The sequence below is a fragment of the Nyctereutes procyonoides genome, unplaced genomic scaffold (genome assembly GCF_905146905.1).
Source record: "Nyctereutes procyonoides isolate TBG_1078 unplaced genomic scaffold, NYPRO_anot_genome, whole genome shotgun sequence".
Classification (NCBI taxonomy): domain Eukaryota; kingdom Metazoa; phylum Chordata; class Mammalia; order Carnivora; family Canidae; genus Nyctereutes; species Nyctereutes procyonoides.
In genome coordinates this window covers 55076914-55097786 of record NW_026575043.1, presented here as the reverse complement: position 1 = coordinate 55097786, position 20873 = coordinate 55076914, and the positions used below count along the sequence as shown (strand labels likewise).

The following is a 20873-nucleotide window of genomic DNA, read 5'->3' as shown; positions in this document are numbered from 1 at the left end:
AACAAAACAAAACAAATGTGGGCTGGGGTTCCCCTCATCTAAAGGCTTAAATGGGACTTGGAGGAGCTGCTTCCAAGATGGTGCACTCATATGGGTGCTGGCAGGAGGCCTCACTCGGTTCCTTGCCATATGGGTCTCTCATAAAGCTACTTGAGTGTCCTCACGACAAGTGGGAGGAAAAGAAGCAGGGTTAGGGATGGAGAATGACCACAGAAGGAGCGGCTGTTTTATGTTTAGTGGTCAGAGGTCTCCGGGGAATAGAGGGAGGGATGGAAACCTCTGGTGGAAGGGTATCCTGGGCAGAGGGAATAGCCAGTGCAAAGGCTCTGAAGTGGGAACAAGAAGGTGAATTTGAGGAACAATGAGAAGCCCAGGGTCCTCTGGTTCTCATTCAATGCAGAACACTCACAGAGCACACCTCTTTAAGGATTAAATGTCCTACACAATTTCACTTCCCTTTACTCAACTATTATTCTGCCCATTTCCCAGGCTGGGGGCACTGAGGCTCAGAAAATGGAAGTCTTTTACCAGAGGTCCCACGGTAGTGGGGGGATAAAAGCCCAGGCCTGGGGAACTCCAGCACCAATTGTCCCAGTCCACTTAGTGGGGGCAGGGGAAGGCGTGACCTTAAACCCTCAGCCTGTTGCAATTCTGCCTCTGGTCCTCCCCCAAATTCTTGTCCTTCACACATCCAAAGTGCATTCATCCCATCCCAATAGCCCCCAAAGTCTTAATTCATTTCAGTATCAATTCAAAAGTCTAAAATCCCAAGTCTCACCAAAATCAGCTGTAAGGAAGACTCCAATTCCTCTCTGGCTGTGAAGTCCAACATGTTTCCAAAATATAATAGTGGGACTGACATTCCCACTCCAAAAGGGAGAAACAGGAAGGAAGGGAGACACAAGGGGATCCCTGGGTGGCTCAGCGGGTTGGCTCCTGCCTTCGCCCCAGGACTTGATCCCTGCGTGGAGCCTGCTTCTCCCTCTGCCTGTGACTCTGCCTCTCTCTCTCTCAAATAAATACATACAATCTTAAAAAAAAAAAAAAGAAAGAAAGAAAAGGAGAGACAAGTCCTGAGAAGTCTGAAACATTAAGACTCCAGAATAATCCTCTTGGCTTGATGCTCTGCCATCTAGGCACATGGGACAAGGAAGTCCCTCCTTCCAGACCCATTAGGGTTGGAGGTGGGAGGTCCTGCCTTCTGGACACACTGGGGTGGTGTTCCTGTGCCCAGAGATTACTGGGCAGTCGTTGGGCTCCTAAGGCTCGGTGCTGCTCTCTTGGCTTTGCTGGGTTAAGCTCCCGCCCCAGCATTCCAGGGATGGAATTGCTGGAATGGGACGCAGGTGGCTGTATCAGCTTGGAGTCATAGGAATATCCTGCAGGATGAGCACTGACTTGGTGAGGGCTCCAGGTGGCCCTCTGCCTGGGTGGAGCCTGGGCAGCTCCTCTGAAATCTGGGTGGAGGCAGTGATACCCCCACAGCTTTGCAGGGCACAGCACCCACTGCTGGAGACCAGCTGGAGCCACAGCTGGAGCAGCGAATGGTGGGAGTGGGGGGAGCTCAAAGCAATGGCCCCTCCCTTGAAATCCTCCTACCACTCGGGCCCTCGATGACCTCCAAAAGGCTTCTGGGGTCCTTCTTCTAATGTCTTGGACAGACACCCTCTGCAGCTCTCTTCTTTTTTTTCTGGGTCCCCACCAGAATCACCCTTAAATGGTCTATCCATGGCATGCTGGACATTTCCAGCCTCTACCCACTTCACCCAGTGCCAGAGCTGCTTCTACATTTTTAGGTATTTGTTACAATGGCTTCCACTTCTCAGTACCAATTTCCTGTCTTAGTCCATTCAGATTGCTATAATATAATAACATAGACCGGGTGACTCCTAAACAACAGAAATGTATTTCTTACAGTTCTGGAGGGTGGAAGCCCAAGATCAAGGCCCTGGCAGATTCAGTGTCTGGTAAAAGCCCCCTTTCTAGCTCAGAGATTATGTCTCCTGGCTGTTAACCTCTCTTGGCAGAAGCAGAGAGGGATCTCTTTAGGAGTCTCTTTTATAATCCCATGCATGAAGGCTCTGCTCTCAGGACCTAATTGCCTCCCAAAGGCCGCACCTCTTAATACCATCACTCTGGAGGTTTCAACAGTAGTTTTCAGAGGATATAAACATTCAGTCCATAGAGGCCAGACCAGGCACCCGGACCTCATTCTCACCTGTGGCCCAGACTTTGTTTCCAGTAAGGAGAGGATGGGTCTGCAGAAGCACCTTTTATGGATGTACACACCAAAGTCTCTACTCACTAGCTGGATGACCTTAGGCAATAGTCTTTTTTTCTCAAGCCTCAGTGTCCTCATCTGTAAAATGGGTGTAAGGATCTAGTGCCCACAAAGCTGATCTCTGTGGCCACCATTCTTCACAACCACTCCCTGAGGGACATATGACTCACATCCAATTATAATCAACGCCCTGTTGGTCATGTGCTGTATATACAGGAGTGCTATCCAAACTCCCAAGCCCTTTCTATAAGTTTTCTCATCAAATTCTCCCCCATAGCCCAACGAAGCTAATTCTGTGACTGTCCCTATTTTGCAGATGAAGAAATTGAGGCCTAGAGAATCCAAGTGATCACCCAGCTAAGAGAATGCAGAAAGCAGAATTCTAAACCTGTCTGGGTAACTCCAGAGCCTTCATTCTCTTTTTTTTTTTTTAAGATTTTATTTATTTATTCATGAGAGACACACACATACACAGAGAAAGAGACATAGGCAGAGGGAGAAGCAGCCTCCATGGAGGCCACCTGATGTGGGACTCAATTCTGGGTCTCTAGGATTACACCCTGGGCTGAAGGTGGCGCTAAACAGCTGAGCTACCCGGGCTGCTGCAGAGCTTTCATTCTTCATGGTCCCCTCAGACCATGGTGTTGTGTCTTTGAAGTGGGGAGATTCTGATCAGGACTAAAGACTTCACTTTTCAATGACTCAGTTTCCTCATAATAAAATGGGAATAATAATATCAATAATAGAACCCAAGCCAGGGCTGTCATTAGAATGAAATGAGTTAACATATGGAAAATGTCCAGAGCTATGCCATCCAGTACTGTGATCACTGGCCATATGAGGCTATTTATTTATTTATAGAAAATATTTCTTTTTTTTTTAAGATTTTATTTATTTATTTATTCATGAGAGACACAGAGTGAGGCAGAGACACAGGCAGAGGGAGAAGCAGGCTCCATGCAGGAAGCCTGACGTGGGACTCGATCCCGGGTCTCCAGGGTGACACCCTGGGCTGAAGGTGGCACTAAACAGCTGAGCCACCCGGGCTGCCCCAATTCTTTTATTATTAATCCCATTCTGGTTAACCTTTGTTTTTAAGATTTTATTTATTTATTCATGAGATACGCAGAAAGAGAAGCAGAGACGTAGGCAGGCTCCATGCAGGGAGCCCGATGCAGAACTGGATCCCAGGGATTCCAGGATCGCACCCTGAGCCAAAGGCAGCCGCTCAACTGCTGAGCCACCCAGGCATTCCTCTGGTTAATCTTTGTGTTGCTGTTATTAGTACCAGCAGTGTTGTTAATACCACTGCTAATGGTATTAATAAGTATTTACTAATGTTGTCACTGGCTGTTGTTTCATCACTATTATTAATCCTGAGAGTCTCCAGCCCCTCCTTGGCAGGCAGTAGGCGTTCTCCAGGGTGGGTTGGTGTGAGAGCAAGGGCAGTGGGACCTACTGGCCCTGACCATCTTGCTTGCTTCCGGGGAATTTGGGGAATTCGGATAAACCTCCTTCTCACATTGGGCCCCAGGGACCTGTGAAGTGGGAGGAGCCACAACCCACCAGCCAACCCGCCAAGAAGAGGAAAATCGCATTTCAGAGCCAGGGTGCTCTCAAATCTAGGGCAAGGCACAGAAGGGATGTTCGCTTTAAGTGCTTTGCCTTTCTTAAGGAAAACCAGAAACAGTGAGAAGTCTCGATTGCAGGAGAGCATTGAAACAATCCGCTGGACTCCGGAGGGGACGCCTGGCAAGAAGAAATTAAGTGAGAAGGGAAACCACTTTGGGCCTCAGAGAAATCTGGCACGAGAGACGGCTTGCACTGTGATTAAAAAGGGGAAGAACCACAAGTCCCCATTTAAGTCAGCAGAACTGCTGTCTGGGCAGTGAGAGGGAAAGTGCTTGTGGCTGGCAGATTTCAGCAACCATTTGACAACTGCTGTGTACGCGGCTGCTCTGTTGGCACCACCTGGCAGCTATGTGACTGCAAGCCAGTGACTGCTCTCTCTAGGTCTCATTCTCCCCAGGTGCCATATAGAGATGATAATATGGAGTGATCAGTTTAGGCTTCCCTAATACCACATCCTCTGATGCTGTGTGAATGTGACTGGTGCACCTTCTAATGGGTTGCCAACTCCAGACTTTGCAGCTCAAATCCAAAGCTCAACAGGTCCTTCTGCTCAAAAGCCCTCCGTGACTCCCTATTGCCATCAAGATAATTCCCAAACTTGCCACCAGGACCTTCAGGACTCCTTGTGCCTGCCTTTCCAACTTTATCTCTTTCCATCTATAAGCCTGGTGTCACCACTGACTTCTTGACTTTCCTCAAATGCACCAAGCTTATTCCCACCTCAGGACCTTTGCACTCACTGTTCCTTTGGATGGGAATGCCTTTTGCTTAGGCTTTATCATTCCCCAATGCTTCTTGCTGTAGGATGGGGGGAAAGGAGTGGGCCTCAGCTCAAATGTTAGTTCCTCAGAGAGGTCCCCTTCAAGCCTTCAATCTAAGACAGCCCTTTCTATCTTTTAACTGTTTTATCTTACTCCCAGTCCATTATCCCATTTATTCATGTACTTATGCTCTGTGTCCCCTCACCAGAATGTCAGTTCCACAGGGCAGGCATGTGTATCTGTCTTGTTCACTGCTGCATCTCCAGCACCTAGAACAGAGCCTGGCACACTGTAGGCATTTAACAAGTATTTGTGGAAAGCACATGTTTATTGGTAGAGCTCCTTCAAGGTTATGGGATTTCAAGCATCCTACAGCCGACCAGCCCTGATCCCCATCTGAGTGGAGTCTGGAAATCCCCATCTTCTGGGGAACCCCTTTCTGCAGCTCCAAGGGCAGAACTCGAGCCTGATTAACAAAACCCCCTGTAGCAGTGCTTTCCCTTGGGCAAAGCCCAATGCTAAGTACTTTAATGCATTGACTCATTTAATCCTCAGGGTAACTCAGTGGAGTGGGTACTCTTACTATTTCCATTTCACAGATGAGGAAATTGAGGTACAGATAAGTCATTTGCCCAAGGTTAGTAAGAGGGGGAGTCAGCAGGCTGGAGGAGTATGTTGTCTGGGAAGGGGTGATGAGGTTCCTGCAAGCTGGCGGCCTAATGGACTAGTTTCCTGTTGTGGGAGGGAGAGAAGAGTAGACATTCCTCTCTCCCCTCCCTCCCCTGTGTTGGGGGAAGGGCTGGCTGACAGCTCCACCTCAAACTAGGGGGCACCCCACTGTCAACCTCACCCCACATAAGGCCTGTAGAGAAAATGAAAGCGCGAGGGAGAGCAGGGAGGGAGGTCGAGAGGGCATGGGTGCCAGCGGTCTGGGAGGGCTTCCTGGAGAAAAACGCACTCTTCGGATACGGGCCAGATAGTAGTGGCCCAATAGCGGTCGATCTACACGGGCACCAGCAGCCGCAAGAGCAGAACCGAGGGTGGGGACAAGAATCCGAATGGGGCGGTCTAGGGCCGTGGTGGGCCGGCTCAGCAGAGCGGCGCACAGTAGAGGCCGGGCGGCGTGGGGATCCTTCCCTGGGGGGTGATGAAAGCTGAGGTCGCTATTGCGCGGACCCGCCCGGAACGTGCAGATAAGGCCTTGCCGGAGGGAGTCGCAGGGGCGCGCCCCCTCGAGGCCAAGAGTCTCCAGCCCCCAGGCCCCGCCTCCCCTCCATCTGGCCCCGCCCCCACAGCGCTGAGGCACCGGGGGGTCTGCAGGCGCTAGGTGGGTGGGGCCAAGGTTGCCCCGCCCCTCGGTCGTTCATTCCCTTCTTTAGCCTGCGAGACGCGGCCGGGGCGGGCGAGGCGTGGGCGTGGCTCCACGGGGCCCCGCCCCTCTCCGGGCCGGGCGAGCCGCGGCGGAGCAGGGCTGGTGGGCGGGGCCACGCGAGGGCCCGCCCCCAGGAGCTGCCCCCTCCGGCCAAATCTGGCTCGCGGGCGGACCGGGGCGTGGTCTCCCGGGGCCGGCCCCGCCCCCGCCGTGGCCGCCCTCCCCCGCCGCGCTCAGCTCCCACAGCCGGTTCCTCTTTACATAACGGCGCGGGGCGGCATGGGCTCGGGCCACCGCCTCCGCCCGGCCGCCCGCCCGGACTGTCGCGGCCCGCGGTGGCGACGGCGGCGTCAGCAGCAAAGTTTCCCCGGCGGCGGCCCGGGGGCGCATCCTCCCGCAACTGTCAAGCGCTGGCGGCGGAAATGATGAGGCGCTGGCCATTTTCCGAGCCCGGGTTTCCTGCCTGAGCCCCGCTCGAGCAAGCCGCGAGCCAGGAGCCGGCGCGCGGGAGGGAGCGCGCCCGGGGCGGGGGCCCGCCCGCCCCCTCGGGATTTCGGGGGGCCGGGGGCGCGCGACGCCATGGGCCGGCCGGGCCCGGACCCCCTCTCTCTCAGGTAAGCCCACCTTCCCCGCTCCCTCCTCCGGGGCTGGGAGGGCTCTGATGGGGGAAGAGGAGGCCCCCGTCCGGTCCTGCCCGCGGTCTGCGCACTCCCACCGCAGCCTGCAGTGCTGTGCGCCCCCTACCCCGGGTGGGGCTCCGGGGCGGCCCTTCCCGGCTCCTGCGCCACCCTCCCAGCTGACACCCCCACCCACACACGTGTTGGGGATGTAATAGGGGAGGCTGTGGTTAGCCAGTCAGTCGAGGGCAGCAGTGCCCCTCCACTTGCGCCCGGTCAGGAGGGCTGCGGGGCGAAGCGCTTGGTCCCTTGAAAGTGAAAGTAGTCAAGCAGGCCGTGAGGATGGAAGAGCGCTCTGGGAGCGGGGCCACCTGTCCCTCCCCACTCTGCCAGCCCAGACCATGTGGCCACGAGGGTGTCTCTGGATTCTAGAAGCCCCTCTCCACGGGCCCCACATCTCAGAGGTGGGCCAGGCCAGGTGCCCCCAAGCTCCTGAGTTTGGGGTTTCACAAGGGTTCAGGGCCCCCCGGGCTCAGTTTTCTAAGAGCTGGCGCCCTCGTATCCCAGACCTGGAGCTCAGGTGAATCTTCCCATCAAAAACCAGGGTGTGGGGTTGGGCAGGGGAGCATTGCCTTATGGGTCAGCATGGCTGGGAGCGTAATTTCAGAGACCTTTAATGCTTAGTGCAGAAATCCCCTCCATTCCCTCCCTCTGACCATGGGGCTTTTGGGATGATGGGGACTGTATTTGAGGAACTGGGGAGGGGGGCCTGCCTGCCTGTCCTGCCTTTTTTTTTTTTTTTCTTTAATTTCCTCATTCTCCTGTTTCTCTTCCCCATTCCCGGCCACAATGATGTAGGTGAGGAGGTCACTGCCTGCAGCTGGAGGCCTCCAGGGAGGGGCATGGCCAGGCCTGAGTGAGTGGGAGGAAGTGAAATTGGGCTGCGGGTGGGGGCTTCGGAGCAGAGGGCCTGGCCAGGCGATGTCTGCAGGGTCAGGGTCCAGCTTTGAGAGCAGGAGGGGCTGAGATCTGACCCACTCTCCCCTCACCGGGAAGATGAGCATCCCTTGCCACCCACCAGCGGCCAGGCTCAGCTAGGGCAGCCGGCACATCCCACCCCCCTACTTGCAGCCCAGCTGCAGGGCCCCTGCCCGGCGCTGGGCACATGGATCTCCAAGGGCTGTAGGCGTCAGTCACGTCTGGCTTTCCCATCACTGACCTGGCTGCCAGAGCGGAAACAGCCCCGGAGGCTCCCTGGGGCAGCGGGGGCTGGAGACCCAGCCCTAATGGAGGGAGAGCAGGCAGAGGCGGGCTGGGCAGGCTGGGGTCAGCAGATGAGAGGCCAGGGCCCACTCGGGAAGTTGGAAGGATTTTTAATGCACTTTTTCTGAGCCTTTTCCCACAACCCTCCTCTGGGAGGGAAAATCCTTCGGAGCCAAAGGGTGAACATTCCTAGAACTTGTGTGAGTCCCTGTGGACCACAGAGACAGCCAGCTGGGAAGGGGCTGGACTAAAGTACCAGCTGCTGGGGTCTGAGGACCTTCCGGGGCTCAGCACTGGGAGACGGGGGTCCTGGGGGTGTAGGTTCTGCTCTCCCATTGCTTCTGTCCAGCTGAGGGCATAGGCAGGTGACACATGTGGACCTCAGTTTCCCCCACGTGAAATGGGATACTAACAGGTTTGTGGTAGGGATTTAATGAGCCACTGTGTGGAAAGCACCTGTTGCCTGGCAAAGGGTTCAATTACAGGTGGTGGTGATGATTTATCATTCCCATCATTAGCGTTATTTTCCTGGCTGTGGACTGTTTGTTCATCAGCATCCCTTGAGCACCTCCAGCATATGTGCAGCCCTGGGGTGGCGGAGAGGGTCCTGAATCTTTTTGGGAGAAGAATCCCGAAGATGCAGGCAGGATGAGGTGATGGTGCTTCCTGTCTGTGAGGCCTTGCTTACCTGTCCCAGGCTCAGTTTCCTCATCTGTCAAATGTGTGTGATGAGAGTTCCTAATTCTTAGGGTCATTGGAACCATATGAGTGAATTCACAAAACGTTTAGAACATTTTGATGGGGAGTAGTAGTAGTAATAATGTTGAGACTGTTATTGTTTGTTGTGGATGTGAGCCCTGATTGTTGTTCTTCCTGATCCAACCCCCATTCCTGTGAACCCTGGGCTTGATCCTTCTCTGATAGATAGAACTTTCTAGTACAAATCAGATTCTGTGGAACCACTCCAGATGTGGTAGCCTGGGCCCAGCAGGCACAGGGTTGCCCTGCAGCACTTCAGGTTTTGAGTGTCCTGGGATATCTAGGTCCAGCTGTGTCACCCCAGGGCACCCTCTACCTCCTGGATGGACCCTCCCCAAGGTTAGGGGGTGTTGGACAGGGCTAGAGGCACCTGGAGAGACCTCCCAGTCCCACCACAGCCCATTTTTGAGGGTGGGGATGGTGTATGTGGAGATGAACATAAAGCACTCAGTGCTGGACCGTACCTGACAATAATAGATAATGATATTATTAATATTATTAGATGAGACACCTCTCTTATTAAATTCCCACTTCTCCCTGGTATTGGTCAGGCTCAGGAGCCAAATCTGGGATCTGCCAGTTTCTAGCTATGAGGCCTGGGGCAAGTTACCTGACCTCTCTGGGCCTCATCTGCCCAATGGGCACCAAGAGTCCCAGCCTTTCCCAGGGCTATGAGCCCGTGGGTAGGCTAATATAGAGTGTATGAGCCAGGCCTGGTGTGGGGACTCGAACTGTGCTGGTTGTAACTGCGATGGCTACGTGCCCCTGGGCTTGTCCCATAACCCCTCAGAGCTGCCATATCCTCCTCTGTAATGGGGGAGTGCCAGTGACTGCTCCGTAGGATCGTGTTGAAGAGAGGCATGAACAATGCCTGGCATGCAGTCAGTGCTCAATAAGTGTGAGCTAGGGCTGTCAGTGCCCCAGAGGGGGCTGGCACTTAACTGCTGGGTTTCCTGGGAAAATGGTCCCAAGGGACCCCCTGGGTGTTCAGCATCTCTGGCTGGGGGGAGCAGGAAGCCACTTCCATCTGGCAGATGGGAGAAGCCTGCTTTGGAGTCCAGAGGTGTAGTACAAGTTTCTTGTTCCCAGCCAGACCTTGTTCCCAGCTACCCGCCCTCCCTGAGGAAACTGAGGCGGGCAGCCTGCCCAGGGGAAGTGACTCAGCTGGGGTCACTCGCTGAGTCAGGCCTAATTGGACCCAGGAGCCCCGCACCCCGCACCCCAGCTCCCTGGTTTCCGGGGGCCTGCAGTCCCTTGGAAACCAGGCAGGTCTAAAGGCCACAGCTGGATACCCGCTTGCTCGGGCCTGACCCCCGGGCCACCACCATTCCTCAGTCAGGGCTCCAAGGCCCCGCTGACCACCATTGGGCTTCTCGACCGGTGTCCTTCTTCCCACCGGGGGCAAGGGGCACTTCCCCAGGAGAGTGAGTCCTCCTGGTGTCCCCTAGCCCCGCCCCGACCGGAAACCCAGCAGCTGAGCAGATGGCTGGAAGATTTTTTTCCTCCCACGCCACCCTGTCAGGGGTCGGGGAGGAGGGCCAGGCTGCAGGCTTCCTCGTGAGCCAGGCCGGAGCCCCAGGGGGCCTGCCCGGATGTGGGCCCCCACCCCGGCGGGCTGGGGGGAGGCTGCCACTGGCCCTTGTGTCCCCCAGGGAGGCCTGGGAGGGAGGAAGTCTATGCCCTGCTCACCGGGGGCTGACTCACAGGGTGCCTGGTAGAGGTACTGGCCTTGGGGAGCCGGAGGACTGGAAATTTGATGGGGAAGGTGGTCTCAAAAGCAGGCCTTTGGCACAACTATGCCCTTGGAGAGCTGGCACTCTGGTGTCCTCTCACAGGAGGACAGGTCCAGAGATGGTGAGTGTGGAGAAAGGTTCACCCCTCCTGATGCTGCGAAGCAGCACCATTGCAGGGTGCAGAGCTCACTGAGAGGCTTCCCCCTCGGTAGAATCTCACCCTTCTATCCTCAACTCAGAGGCAGTTAAAAGAAATCACGTACTGAGGTAGGAGGGGCTGTGGCTGGCAAGTACTGCCCATTCTTGAGGGGATAGTCCTTGGCTCTCTCCTGAAGCCTAGCTGGGAAGGTGGTCAGGTGTCAGGTGTGGGGACAGAGGAAGCCAGAGGACATTTCCTGCTCTGGCAGACTGTGCCAACCTGATAAATGTCCTTGTGCACTAGGTGACCCTAGAGAGGGTACGTTAGGACTCCACTGACTGCACAGTGATCTAGGACAGAACCCCTGTCTCAGCCTCCCCAGCCCCTAAGAACCTTCACTCCCTACTTTCCAGGGGCTTCTTTACCATCTGGACAGCCTGAATGGTGTGAAAGGGCAATGGGCTGACTGCCAGGCTGTGTGTGTTGGAATCCCCCAATTCTCTGGGCTTCCTTGGGCAGGGGGTCTGGGCTGCTGGAGAAGCTGGTGCTGTAGGTGGGAAAGATCAAGATGCTTGCTGTGGCCTGTAGTCAATCTGGAGGCCTCCATGGAGGTGGTGTCTCTCTCTGAAGGTGTGAGACTTCCTGCCCAAACATCTGTGAGCTGGGGGCAGGGGAATCTGTGGACCTGGGAGAGGATGGGAGCTCTGGACTGGCTCATTTTAACTTCATTTACCACAGTTTAAACTATCCTTCCCAAGCCTTGGCAGGTGGAATTCCCACAGGTGGGTAAAGGCCTTCTCTGCACCTGGGCCTGATAATTAAATGGGAAATGTTAGCTTCCCCAGATTACGTTGTTACTCAGGGTGATTGGATAGAGGAGGGGCTGATGAGCCAGTCTCTGGGGTCACGGGTTAGAGTGGGCCCCACAGCTCAGATTCCCTGCTTACAGCCAGGATTTCCAGCTGTTCGGTGCCTCATTTCTCACTGATTTGGTAGAGGCTCAAGGATCCCTTAGGATGGTATGCTTGAACGGGGGACACCAAGCTCTAACTAAGGCTTTAAGGCCCCTCACCAGCTTGCCCTCAGCAGGCACTCTGGTGGACACAGTTGTCTTGAACTTGGGGGTCCTGAGAGGCAGATCCACCCCCACCCGGGGCCCTAGGATCGGCAAGGAGACCGTGATCTCCTTGGGTTTGCTGTGGGGATTTTGGGGGAACGGGGTGCCAGGATTAGGCCTTTCTGCTCCACATAACATCTTCCTTGCCCCTCACCCCACTGTGGGATTTAGGAAATCCTGGAGCCCCACCTCCACACTCGTAGTGGGGGAACTCCCTGCCCCAGAAGCTCAAGCTGATCAGGTGGGAGGGACTCTGGATTTGCAGGCACCTCTGTGTGAGTTTGTTCATCCCTTTGGCCACTCAGGCTTCCAATGCACTGGTAGGTGGTGGGGGAGGGGGCAAGAAGGGAATGGGTAGAAGTGCCCCACCAACTTATATATCCCCCAGCCTAAGCCTGGAGGTTCGTGGAAACCCTCAGGTGATTAATAAATGCTTTTTGCTAAGAGCTTTTCAGGCCCTGATCCCACAGTTGGTGTGATCTGATCAATTGCTTAGCATATAGTAAGTGTTCAATAAATGACTACCACCTGGGCTGAGGCCCAAGGAGGGGACCACCTTCCTGCTGCCTGGCTGCCCACCAGGACACCTCCCAGGCATGCCCCTCCCCTAGGACGTGGGCCACAGCTGAGTGCTCAGTGCTCCCTCAGTGCTCTGACTGGCAATTTCCTGCCTGGAGCTCCTGTATGGAGCCGCCTCTCCCCTGAGAAGGCCTTTTGTTCAGGCTCCCTTGATGCTCCCTGCTGGCCCAGCTCGCAAGGCTAGGCTCCCTCTGTGGCTTCTGTGACTTGAAGGCCTGATATTCTCTGGAGCCTCTCTGCTAACAGTAATAGTAATAAAATAGCAACAACCACTTGTTGTTGAGCTCAGTGTCCAGTACCATATCCAGTACAGATATCCATCCTCAGAATGTTGCTAGTGAATGCCAAGAGCTGAGTACTGGCCCATTTTACAGATGGGGACACAGGATCAGAGAGGCAAGCCCCCTTTTCTGCATCACACAGCGAAGAAGTGGCCGAGGCAGGATGAGGACCCAGGTGTGGTTGGTAGCTCCAACACAAGAGATCATCTACGTGGTGGGGGGACCTTGGCTGGTTTCTCAGAGCCCCACAGTCCTCTCTGTTTGTCCATGTGGGTCAGGAACATGACTGTAAGAGCATGACTATCAAACAGCAGCCCACCTCAATCCCCGGAGTTCATTAATTCATTCAAGTATTATTTCAGAAGCAACTACCCTAACCAGGCCTTTGGGGGTGAGCAGGAGTGAGATGGCCTCTCAGCCTTCTGGAGGCAAATGGCCCTGGCTGAGGGGACAGGACAGTGAGCTGTTCTAATCCCAGCTCTATGCTTCACTGGTGGTGGGATTCTGGGCAAGCTGTTCTTCTCAAGCCCAGCTTTTTTTTTTTTTTTTTTATCTAGAAAGCAGACATATTGATAGTCTTCCGCCCTCCAGGGGAGATTAAACCAGTGAGTGTATATGCAAAGTGTTTAGCACAGTGCAGGGCATATAGAAAGCCAGAAATACTGTCATTTATTTTTGTTTTTCAATTTTTATTTATAAAATTGAGCTGTGCTCGACATCCATTATATCTAAGCCCTTCTGCACATCTAAACTTGGAGTTGGTCGCCTGAGGGAACATCTGGGTTATGCCCTTTTTTTAAAGTAGTTTTCTATTTACCCCCCAAAAAAACAAACAAAAAATTGATCGACATCCATTAGTTTCAGGCATACAACATAATTAATGAGACTTCCTGTGATCATTTTACAATGTATGAAAATGTCGAATCATTGTTTTTAAACTTTGCCTTGTGGCTGTTTTCCTGAGCACCTGGTGGGTTTGGGACCTGGATAGAGGAGCTAATGCCTTCCGACTCCAGCAGTTGCTGAATGAGAAGTTTAGATCCCTTCTCTGGATTTCACTCTTTCATTTAATAAACATTCACTGGGGGGGGGGGCAGCCCGGGTGGCTCAGCGGTTTAGCGCGGCCTTCGGCCCAGGGTGTGATCCTGGAGACCCGGGATCAAGTCCCACGTCGGGTTCCCTGCATGGAGCCTGCTTCTTCCTCTGCCTGTGTCTCTGCCTCTCTCTATCTCTCATAAATAAATAAATAATATTAAAAAAAAATTCACTGGGAAGTGAACCATCCTCATGGTGTGCATCAGGTATTTTGGGGGTGGCTTCTGTGGGGGTTTCTATTGCCAGCTCCATGCTTCAGTTTCTGTAAAATGGGGGCAGTGATAGGCCCAGCTTCCTGGGAGAGTTAATGCTTTGCAAAAGCAGGTAGAAGAATGCCTGACATTTAGCAAGTGCTTGGTACGCACCGCTCTTCTGATGGGGGTACTGCGGTAGGAGGTGTGGTGAGGGGGCTGCCAGCCATCACCTGGGCAGTGAGTGAGCATAGAGCAGGCACGGTGATCCTCAGAAGCCTCCTGCTAAGGTTGGGCCCTGCAATTGGACATCGGGACTCTGGGGTGCCCAAGAGGTGGGTTGGCCCAGTGGAAGGTGGTTGGTGGTGGGGGAGCTGGTCACCATGCATCTGCCAGAGGAGCCAGGGATTGCAAAGGCAGCTGACCTCTTGCATTCACACATTCATTCATTTAAGGGGCATTTATTGAGCTCCCGGGGCACGCTAGCAACTGGGGCTGGAGCAGTGGGGAAGCTCACAGTCTGGTGGGGAGATAGCCACTAATCAGTTGTTGTTGTTTTAATGTACTTATTTTAGAGAGCAAACACACATGCAAGCAGGGGGAGAGGCAGACGGAGGGAGGAAGAGAGAGAGAAAGAGAATAAGAGAATCTCAAGCAAATTTCCCATTCAGCATGGAGCCCAATGTGGGGCTTCATCTCATGGTCCTGAGATCATGACTTGAGCTGAAATCAAGAGTTAGATGCTTAACAGACTGAGCCACCTGGGTACCCCTAAGTAATCTCAGCTATTGGGTGATAACATGTGGCCAGTGTGCTGAAGGACAGGTTTAGGATTTGACTCAGTTCAGGGAAGGCTCCGCTTGTGTGAAGTTGGAAGCAGATTGAGAGAAGGCAAGGCAGAGGGAATACTAAGGGCAATGCAGAGGCAGCCAGCACCAGTGGGGGCACATCATACAGGATCTCCTGGGTGCTTGGGTCTGGAGTCAGTGCTTAGGTCTAGTGGCAGTGCTGGAGTGCCTAGAGCTCTCTGGGTCCTCTAACCTGTGAGGACAGTGCTTGCCTCACCTGTGTGGAGGCATGGGTGTGGGGTGGCCACAGGGTTGACTAAGGTCAAATCATACACACATGCCTGCCTTCAGCTGCAGAGTGGTTTCCTTGGCTGAGTGTGGTGCTCAAGGGCACATGTGACTCCTCTCCTGCCTGGCAGCTTTCATTGACTACTGTGTGCAAAGTACTTATGGAGAATAGGTTTCAAGGACTCTGATGTGCAAAACTGTTGACTCTGTGCAGAGCACCTTCCTCACTGATGCAGACACTCTGTACCGTCTGGGGTGTCTTGCTGCAGTCAGGTGCAGGGTCACCACGATGGCCTGGAGAGGGGGGCAGCCCTCATTGTCCTTGCAAGCTGCCCTGCAGGTCTGCCCTTCCCCCGCCCTGCCCCTGCACAGGGTCACACAAATAGAAGGTGCCCATGCAGTGGTAGAAAGAACTCAATTTCCAGGTTGAGTTCTCCACCTTGAGCACCTCTCAAAGACACCTAAATTATAACCATTTAATAGGGTGGATACCATAGTGCCCCTCATTTGACAGATGAAACTGGGGTTCAGAGAGGTCCAGTCAGGTGTCAGAGGCCACATAGCCTCTACATACATGTATAGTGTAGTCTCGGGAGGGGAGGGATTTCTGTCTGGTTCACTGCCATAGCCCCCAGGACCTAGCACAGTGCCTGGCACAGAGTAGGCCTTCAGTAATAGGTGTGTGTGTGTGTTTGTTTTTGTTTTTTTTTTTGAGGAGGTTGATGGAATGAGCAGCCATAATTACGTGGTCCTCAAAGGGGCCTGGGGCCCAGCCCTGTAACTAGCGAAGTCCAGGGTTCAGCACCTCGGACAGCAGAGGGTGGGGGGCTTCTGCCATTTTGCTTGTGCAGTGCCCAAGAAGGAGCCATGGGGGTGGGAGGAGAAGGCAGCCCCAGCTGGGGTGGGCAGGCAAGGGTCTGCCAGTCCTGACAGCTCTCCCGTTGGGGCAGGAAATACCTTTGCAGTTCTTTGTGAGTCTTACTGATTCTTTTTTATTCATTGTTTTATGCTTATTTTTATTGACCCCAATGATACTCTCATTGTAATATTTAAATAGTAACAGCCAGCCCTTAGTAGCCTTTTTCTAAGTTCTAAGGCTTTTACATTTATTAACTCAATTCTCATAATACTACTATGAGGCAGGTACAATCATGTTACAGATGGGAAAACTAAGGCAGAGAGAAATCAAGAACTCACCCAAAGTCACATAACTAGTTAAGTGATGGCATTTCAACACAGGCTCTGTGTTTTGTGTGTGTGTGTGTTTTAAAGATCTTAATTATTTGACAGAATGCATGAGCACAAGCAGAGGGAGCAGCAGGGAGAGGGAGAAGCAGGCTGTCTGCTGAGCAAGGAGCCCAATGAGGGGCTCAACCCGAGGACCCCAGGATGATGACCCTCAGGCTCCTTGTACTTAATTGTATCTTCTAGAGATAAGTAGCAGGAGTATTCCTTGGTTACTTGTATCTCAGTTCTGGTTCTTCCCCAGAGGTCACTGCTGTTTCTGGCAGATTTGCTCCAGTCACACTTTTCTTGCCCACCACTTAAACACATTTACATGCACATAAAAATTGATCGTCTGGTTTTATGTGTGTTGGTGTGCATCGGATCACAGAGTCTGCATTGTTCCGTGCAGATTGGGGATTTCCCTGGGGTGGTGGTGTAGACCTTCCTCCACCTTTGCCACTGCTGCAGAATATTCCGGCCTGCAGATGTGTCACCGTTGCTTTACCGGTCTCTGCCTGATGGGCATTGAAGTCGTATCTTCCTTTTCCTCCTATTCTAAACATTGAGGGGGGGGGGGGAACACCTAGCAGGGGATTGTCTTGTACCTGCCTCTCTGCACACCCAGGCAAGCATCCCCTTGAATATTTGAGTTTTTTTTTTAATTTTCATTTATTTATGATAGACATACAGAGAGAGAGAGAGACAGGCAGAGACACAGGCAGAGGGAGAAGCAGGCTCCACGCACCGGGAGCCCGACGTGGGATTCCATCCCGGGTCTCCAGGATCGCGCCCTGGGCCAAAGGCAGGCGCCAAACCGCTGCGCCACCCAGGGGTCCCCCCTTGAATATTTGAAAGCGGATTCCCTGGGTCTGAAATTGATCCTGCCAAACCGCCCTCCCAGGAGGCTGTATCAGTCAAGGGTACCCACAGCATTGTAGGGGAGTGGCCCTTTCGCTGCACCTTCACCAGCACCGGGTATTACGGTCATTTTAGATTTTTGACGTGCCTGGGGAATAATCTGCCTCGCGGTGGCCGGTCTGAGGGGTCCTGTGCTCACCTGCCCGCTCCCTCCTTTGTTGCCCACCCCCCCGTGTCTTTTCAGCCTGGCCGCCCCACCGCGCTCTCCGCCATGAACGGGCCCACCCTGCAGCCCTCCTCGGCCTCCTCCACGTCCTCCCCGTCCTCGTCGGCCGCGGCGGCGGCGGCGGCGCCGTCCCCGCCCGCGTCCCCGCCCGCGTCCCCGTCCCCGCCCGCGCCCCCGCCCCCGCCCCCGCGGGGCTGGAGCGAGTTCTGCGAGCTGCACGCGGTGGCAGCGGCCCGGGAGCTGGCCCGGCAGTACTGGCTCTTCGCCCGCGAGCACCCGCACCACGCGCCGCTGCGCGCCGAGCTCGTGTCGCTGCAGTTCACCGACCTCTTCCAGCGCTACTTCTGCCGCGAGGTGCGCGAGGGCTGGGCGCCCGGGCCGCCGGGGTCCCGCAACGCGCCGCCCGCGCGCGACTACCGGGACACGGGCCGCGGCGCCCCCGCCAAGCCCGAGGCGGCGCCCCCGGCCGAGGCGGGCCCGGGTCCCGCCGCCCCCGCGCTGCCCAAGGCCCGCAGCTCGGAGGAGCTGGCCCCGCCGCGGCCGCCCGCCGCCTGCGCCTTCCAGCACCTGCGCCACAGCCTCCGCCACCTCCTGCGCCGCGGCTCGGCCGGGGAGCTGCCCGCGGCCGCGGGGGACGCCGGCGAGGGGCCGGGCCGGGCCGGCCTGGCCAGGAAGCTCCTGCCCTGGAGCCTGGCCCGCGAGCCGCCGCCCGAGGCCCTCAAGGAGGCGGCGCTGCGCTACAGCCTGGCCGACGAGGCGTCCATGGACAGCGGGGCGCGCTGGCAGCGGGGGCGGCTGGCCCTGCGGCGCGCCCGGGGCCCCGACGGCGGCGCCGACCGCGTGCTGGAGCTCTTCGACCCGCCCAAGGTAAGCGCCGCGCCCGCGCCGGGAAAGCCACCTTTGGAGAGGGGGGCACGTGGCGGCCGATTGGGATTTGCCGGCAGGTTGCAGAGCGGGCCCGGGGCCCCACCCGCGCCACCCGCGGCTTTGCCGCCGGGGACAAGGCCGGGGACAAGGCCGGGGTCCCGGTACGGTGGCACAACCGAGGCCCTGGCACCGGCCACTGCTATTCCCTGCGCCGCGTGGCTTCCTGGGATCTTGCTTGTATTCCCTAACACCACCTTTCTGTTCCAGCACATTAGGTTCCGGTGTCGTGCCCATTTAGGGACCCGGTGAGTTCGACGGGTTCTCAGGCCTCCCTTGTTCCTGACGCCAGTGTTGAGGAGCGCAGGTCAGGGACTTTGTAGACTGTCCAGAGACACAGTGTACGGGCGACACGTAGGCTGTGACAGGTTGGTCCAGGTCCCTGAAAACCCTGACCTAGTTTGACCATGACAAACAGGAGAGGCTTTTCTAGGGGGTTCAAAACTCTTGTTTTGATTCCTTTGCGTGTCTCATGATGTGCGGGTGTCTTATTTTAAGTGTTAAAATGTTTGTTTTTGACGACTTGATTCAGCTCCGCAGTTGAGGCTGGAGGGTCAGGGTGTTACCAACACCTGACAAGCTCTATCTTGACTCAGGTGCATCAAGTTGATGGGACCACGTGGCTCTCATTCAGTTCCTTTCTCTGTTAGGCTGCTAGAGAGTGAGCAAGGCAGATGTGATCACAGCCCTTGGGGGTCATGGTCTGAATGGAGAAGACTTACTCGTTCATTTCACAGATATTTATTGAGCACCTACCATGTACCAGACAGATGCTGGTGCTGGGGAACTGGAGTCTTAGTGGGAGCTCTTGAGGAATAAACCTACAACCGAATGTGGAATTATAAATTCTGCACATGCATTTTTTGTTGTTGTTGTTGTTGTTTTTAAGGTTTTATTTATTCATGAGAGACACAAAAAGAGAGGCAGAGACACAGGCAGAGGGAGCAGCAGGCTCTCCTTGGAGAACCAGATGTGGGACTCTATTCTGGAACTCCTGAGTCAAAGGCAGATGCTTAACCACTGAGCCACCCGGGTGTCCCAGCACACAAAGTGTTCTAAAGGAAAAGCAAGGAGGCCTTAGGGAGGATGGATGACTGAGGGACCCTAATTTGATGGTTGGGATGGGGTGTTGCCAAAGAATCCTCTCGTGTGAAGTAACCTCTGTAGACTTGGGCACAGTGTCCCATTTGTGCACTGCAGTGGGCAAAGTGCATCTGAAGCCCGGGGGGTGTTGCCAGGCTTGGGCACACCCCAGTGACCTAGTCCCTGGAGGCTCCCTCCCGCCACCCCCTCCTTCCACTGAGTCCTCCATCTGCTACATTTCTCTGTTCTTGAACTTCATACAAATGGAATCAGGCAGCATGTTGCCTTTTATGTCTGGCTCCTTTTGCTCAGCAGAATATTGTAGAGACTTGTCCATGTTCTCATGTGCATCAGTAGCTCGTTTGCATGGATGTACCACAAGCAGCCTATCCATCCATTTGTCAATGGATATTTGAATTGTTTCTACTTTGGGACTTTTACGAAGAATGCTGTTATGAAATTTGGGTATAGTTCTTTGTGCGGGCATGTGCCTTTCTCTCTGTTTCTCTCAGGTGGATTCCTAGAGGCATTGCTAGGTCATATGGTAAGGGCTTGCTTGCTTATTTATTTATTTATTTATTTATTTATTTATATTTTATTTATTTATTTATGAGAGAGAGGCAGGGACATAGGCAGAGGGAGAAGCAGGCTCCATGCAGGCAGCCTGTTGTGGGACTCGATCCCTGGATTCCAGGATCATTGTCTGAGCCAAAGGCAGACACCCAACTGCTGAGCCACCCAGGTGTCCCTATTTATTTATTTATTTTTAAGATTTTATTTTATTTATTTTTTTTTTAAAGATTTATTTATTTTCTAGAGAGAGCACAAGCAGGGGGCATGGCAGGGAGAGGAAGAGGGAGAAGCAGACCCCGCTGAGCAGAGCGCTGATGTGGGGCTCGATCCTAGGACCCTGGGGTCATGACCTGAGCCGAAGCAGATGCTTAGGTGACTGAGCCACTCAGGCGCCCCTAAGGGCACGTTTATAAGAAACTTCTATATTTTCTTCAAAGTGGCTGCATGATCTTATATCCCCACCAGCGTGTATGAGAGTCTTTTTCCATTTCACCCCTCTTAGTGGATGTGTACTGGTTTCTCATTGTGGCTTTAATTTGCATTTTCCTGATGACTCATGAGGTGAAGTACTTTTTCATCTGTTTATTGGCCACTGAAATCAACTCCTTTGTGATATGCTTGTTATTTTTATTGAGTTGTCTGTCCTTATTGCTTTATAGGAGTTTTTATATATGCTGGATATACTTCCTTGTACTGTAAATATCATCTCCCACTCTGGGGGTTCCCTTTTTTTCTTCTTTAATGGAATCTTTTCATGAACAGTTCTTAATTTTAAGTCCAGTTTATCAGTTGCTTTCCTTTATGGCTATTGCTTTTTGTGTCCTTTGCCTACCCAGGGTCATGAAGATCTTTCTTGTCTTTTCTTCTGGAAGCTTTATTGTTTGGGCCTTCACATTTTGGACCAAGATCCATTTCAAATTAGTTTTTTATGTACAGCGTGAGGATAGGGGTCATAATTCTTCCAGTTTTTCCAGCACTGTTTGCTGACGTGACCAACTTTTTTCTCTTATGGATAGCAGTGATGCTTTTATCCCAAATCCATTGCCCATCTGTGTGCTTCTGGAAGACTTTCCCTTCTGTTCCGTT

General features: G+C 54.0%; 1 protein-coding gene across 2 annotated transcripts in view; it reads left to right on the top strand.

Annotated features, from left to right (window-relative positions):
* The first annotated feature begins 6557 nt into the window (after positions 1-6557).
* Positions 6558-20873, top strand: part of SH2B3 (SH2B adaptor protein 3) — a 39399-nt gene continuing 25083 nt past the window's right edge. For both annotated transcript variants that reach the window (XM_055323171.1, XM_055323170.1), the window contains exons 1-2: positions 6558-6660; positions 17226-18074. In XM_055323171.1, coding sequence (XP_055179146.1) covers positions 17253-18074 — 822 coding nt within the window. In that variant the 5' untranslated portion in view covers positions 6558-6660; positions 17226-17252. The remainder of the gene's footprint in view (positions 6661-17225; positions 18075-20873) is intronic.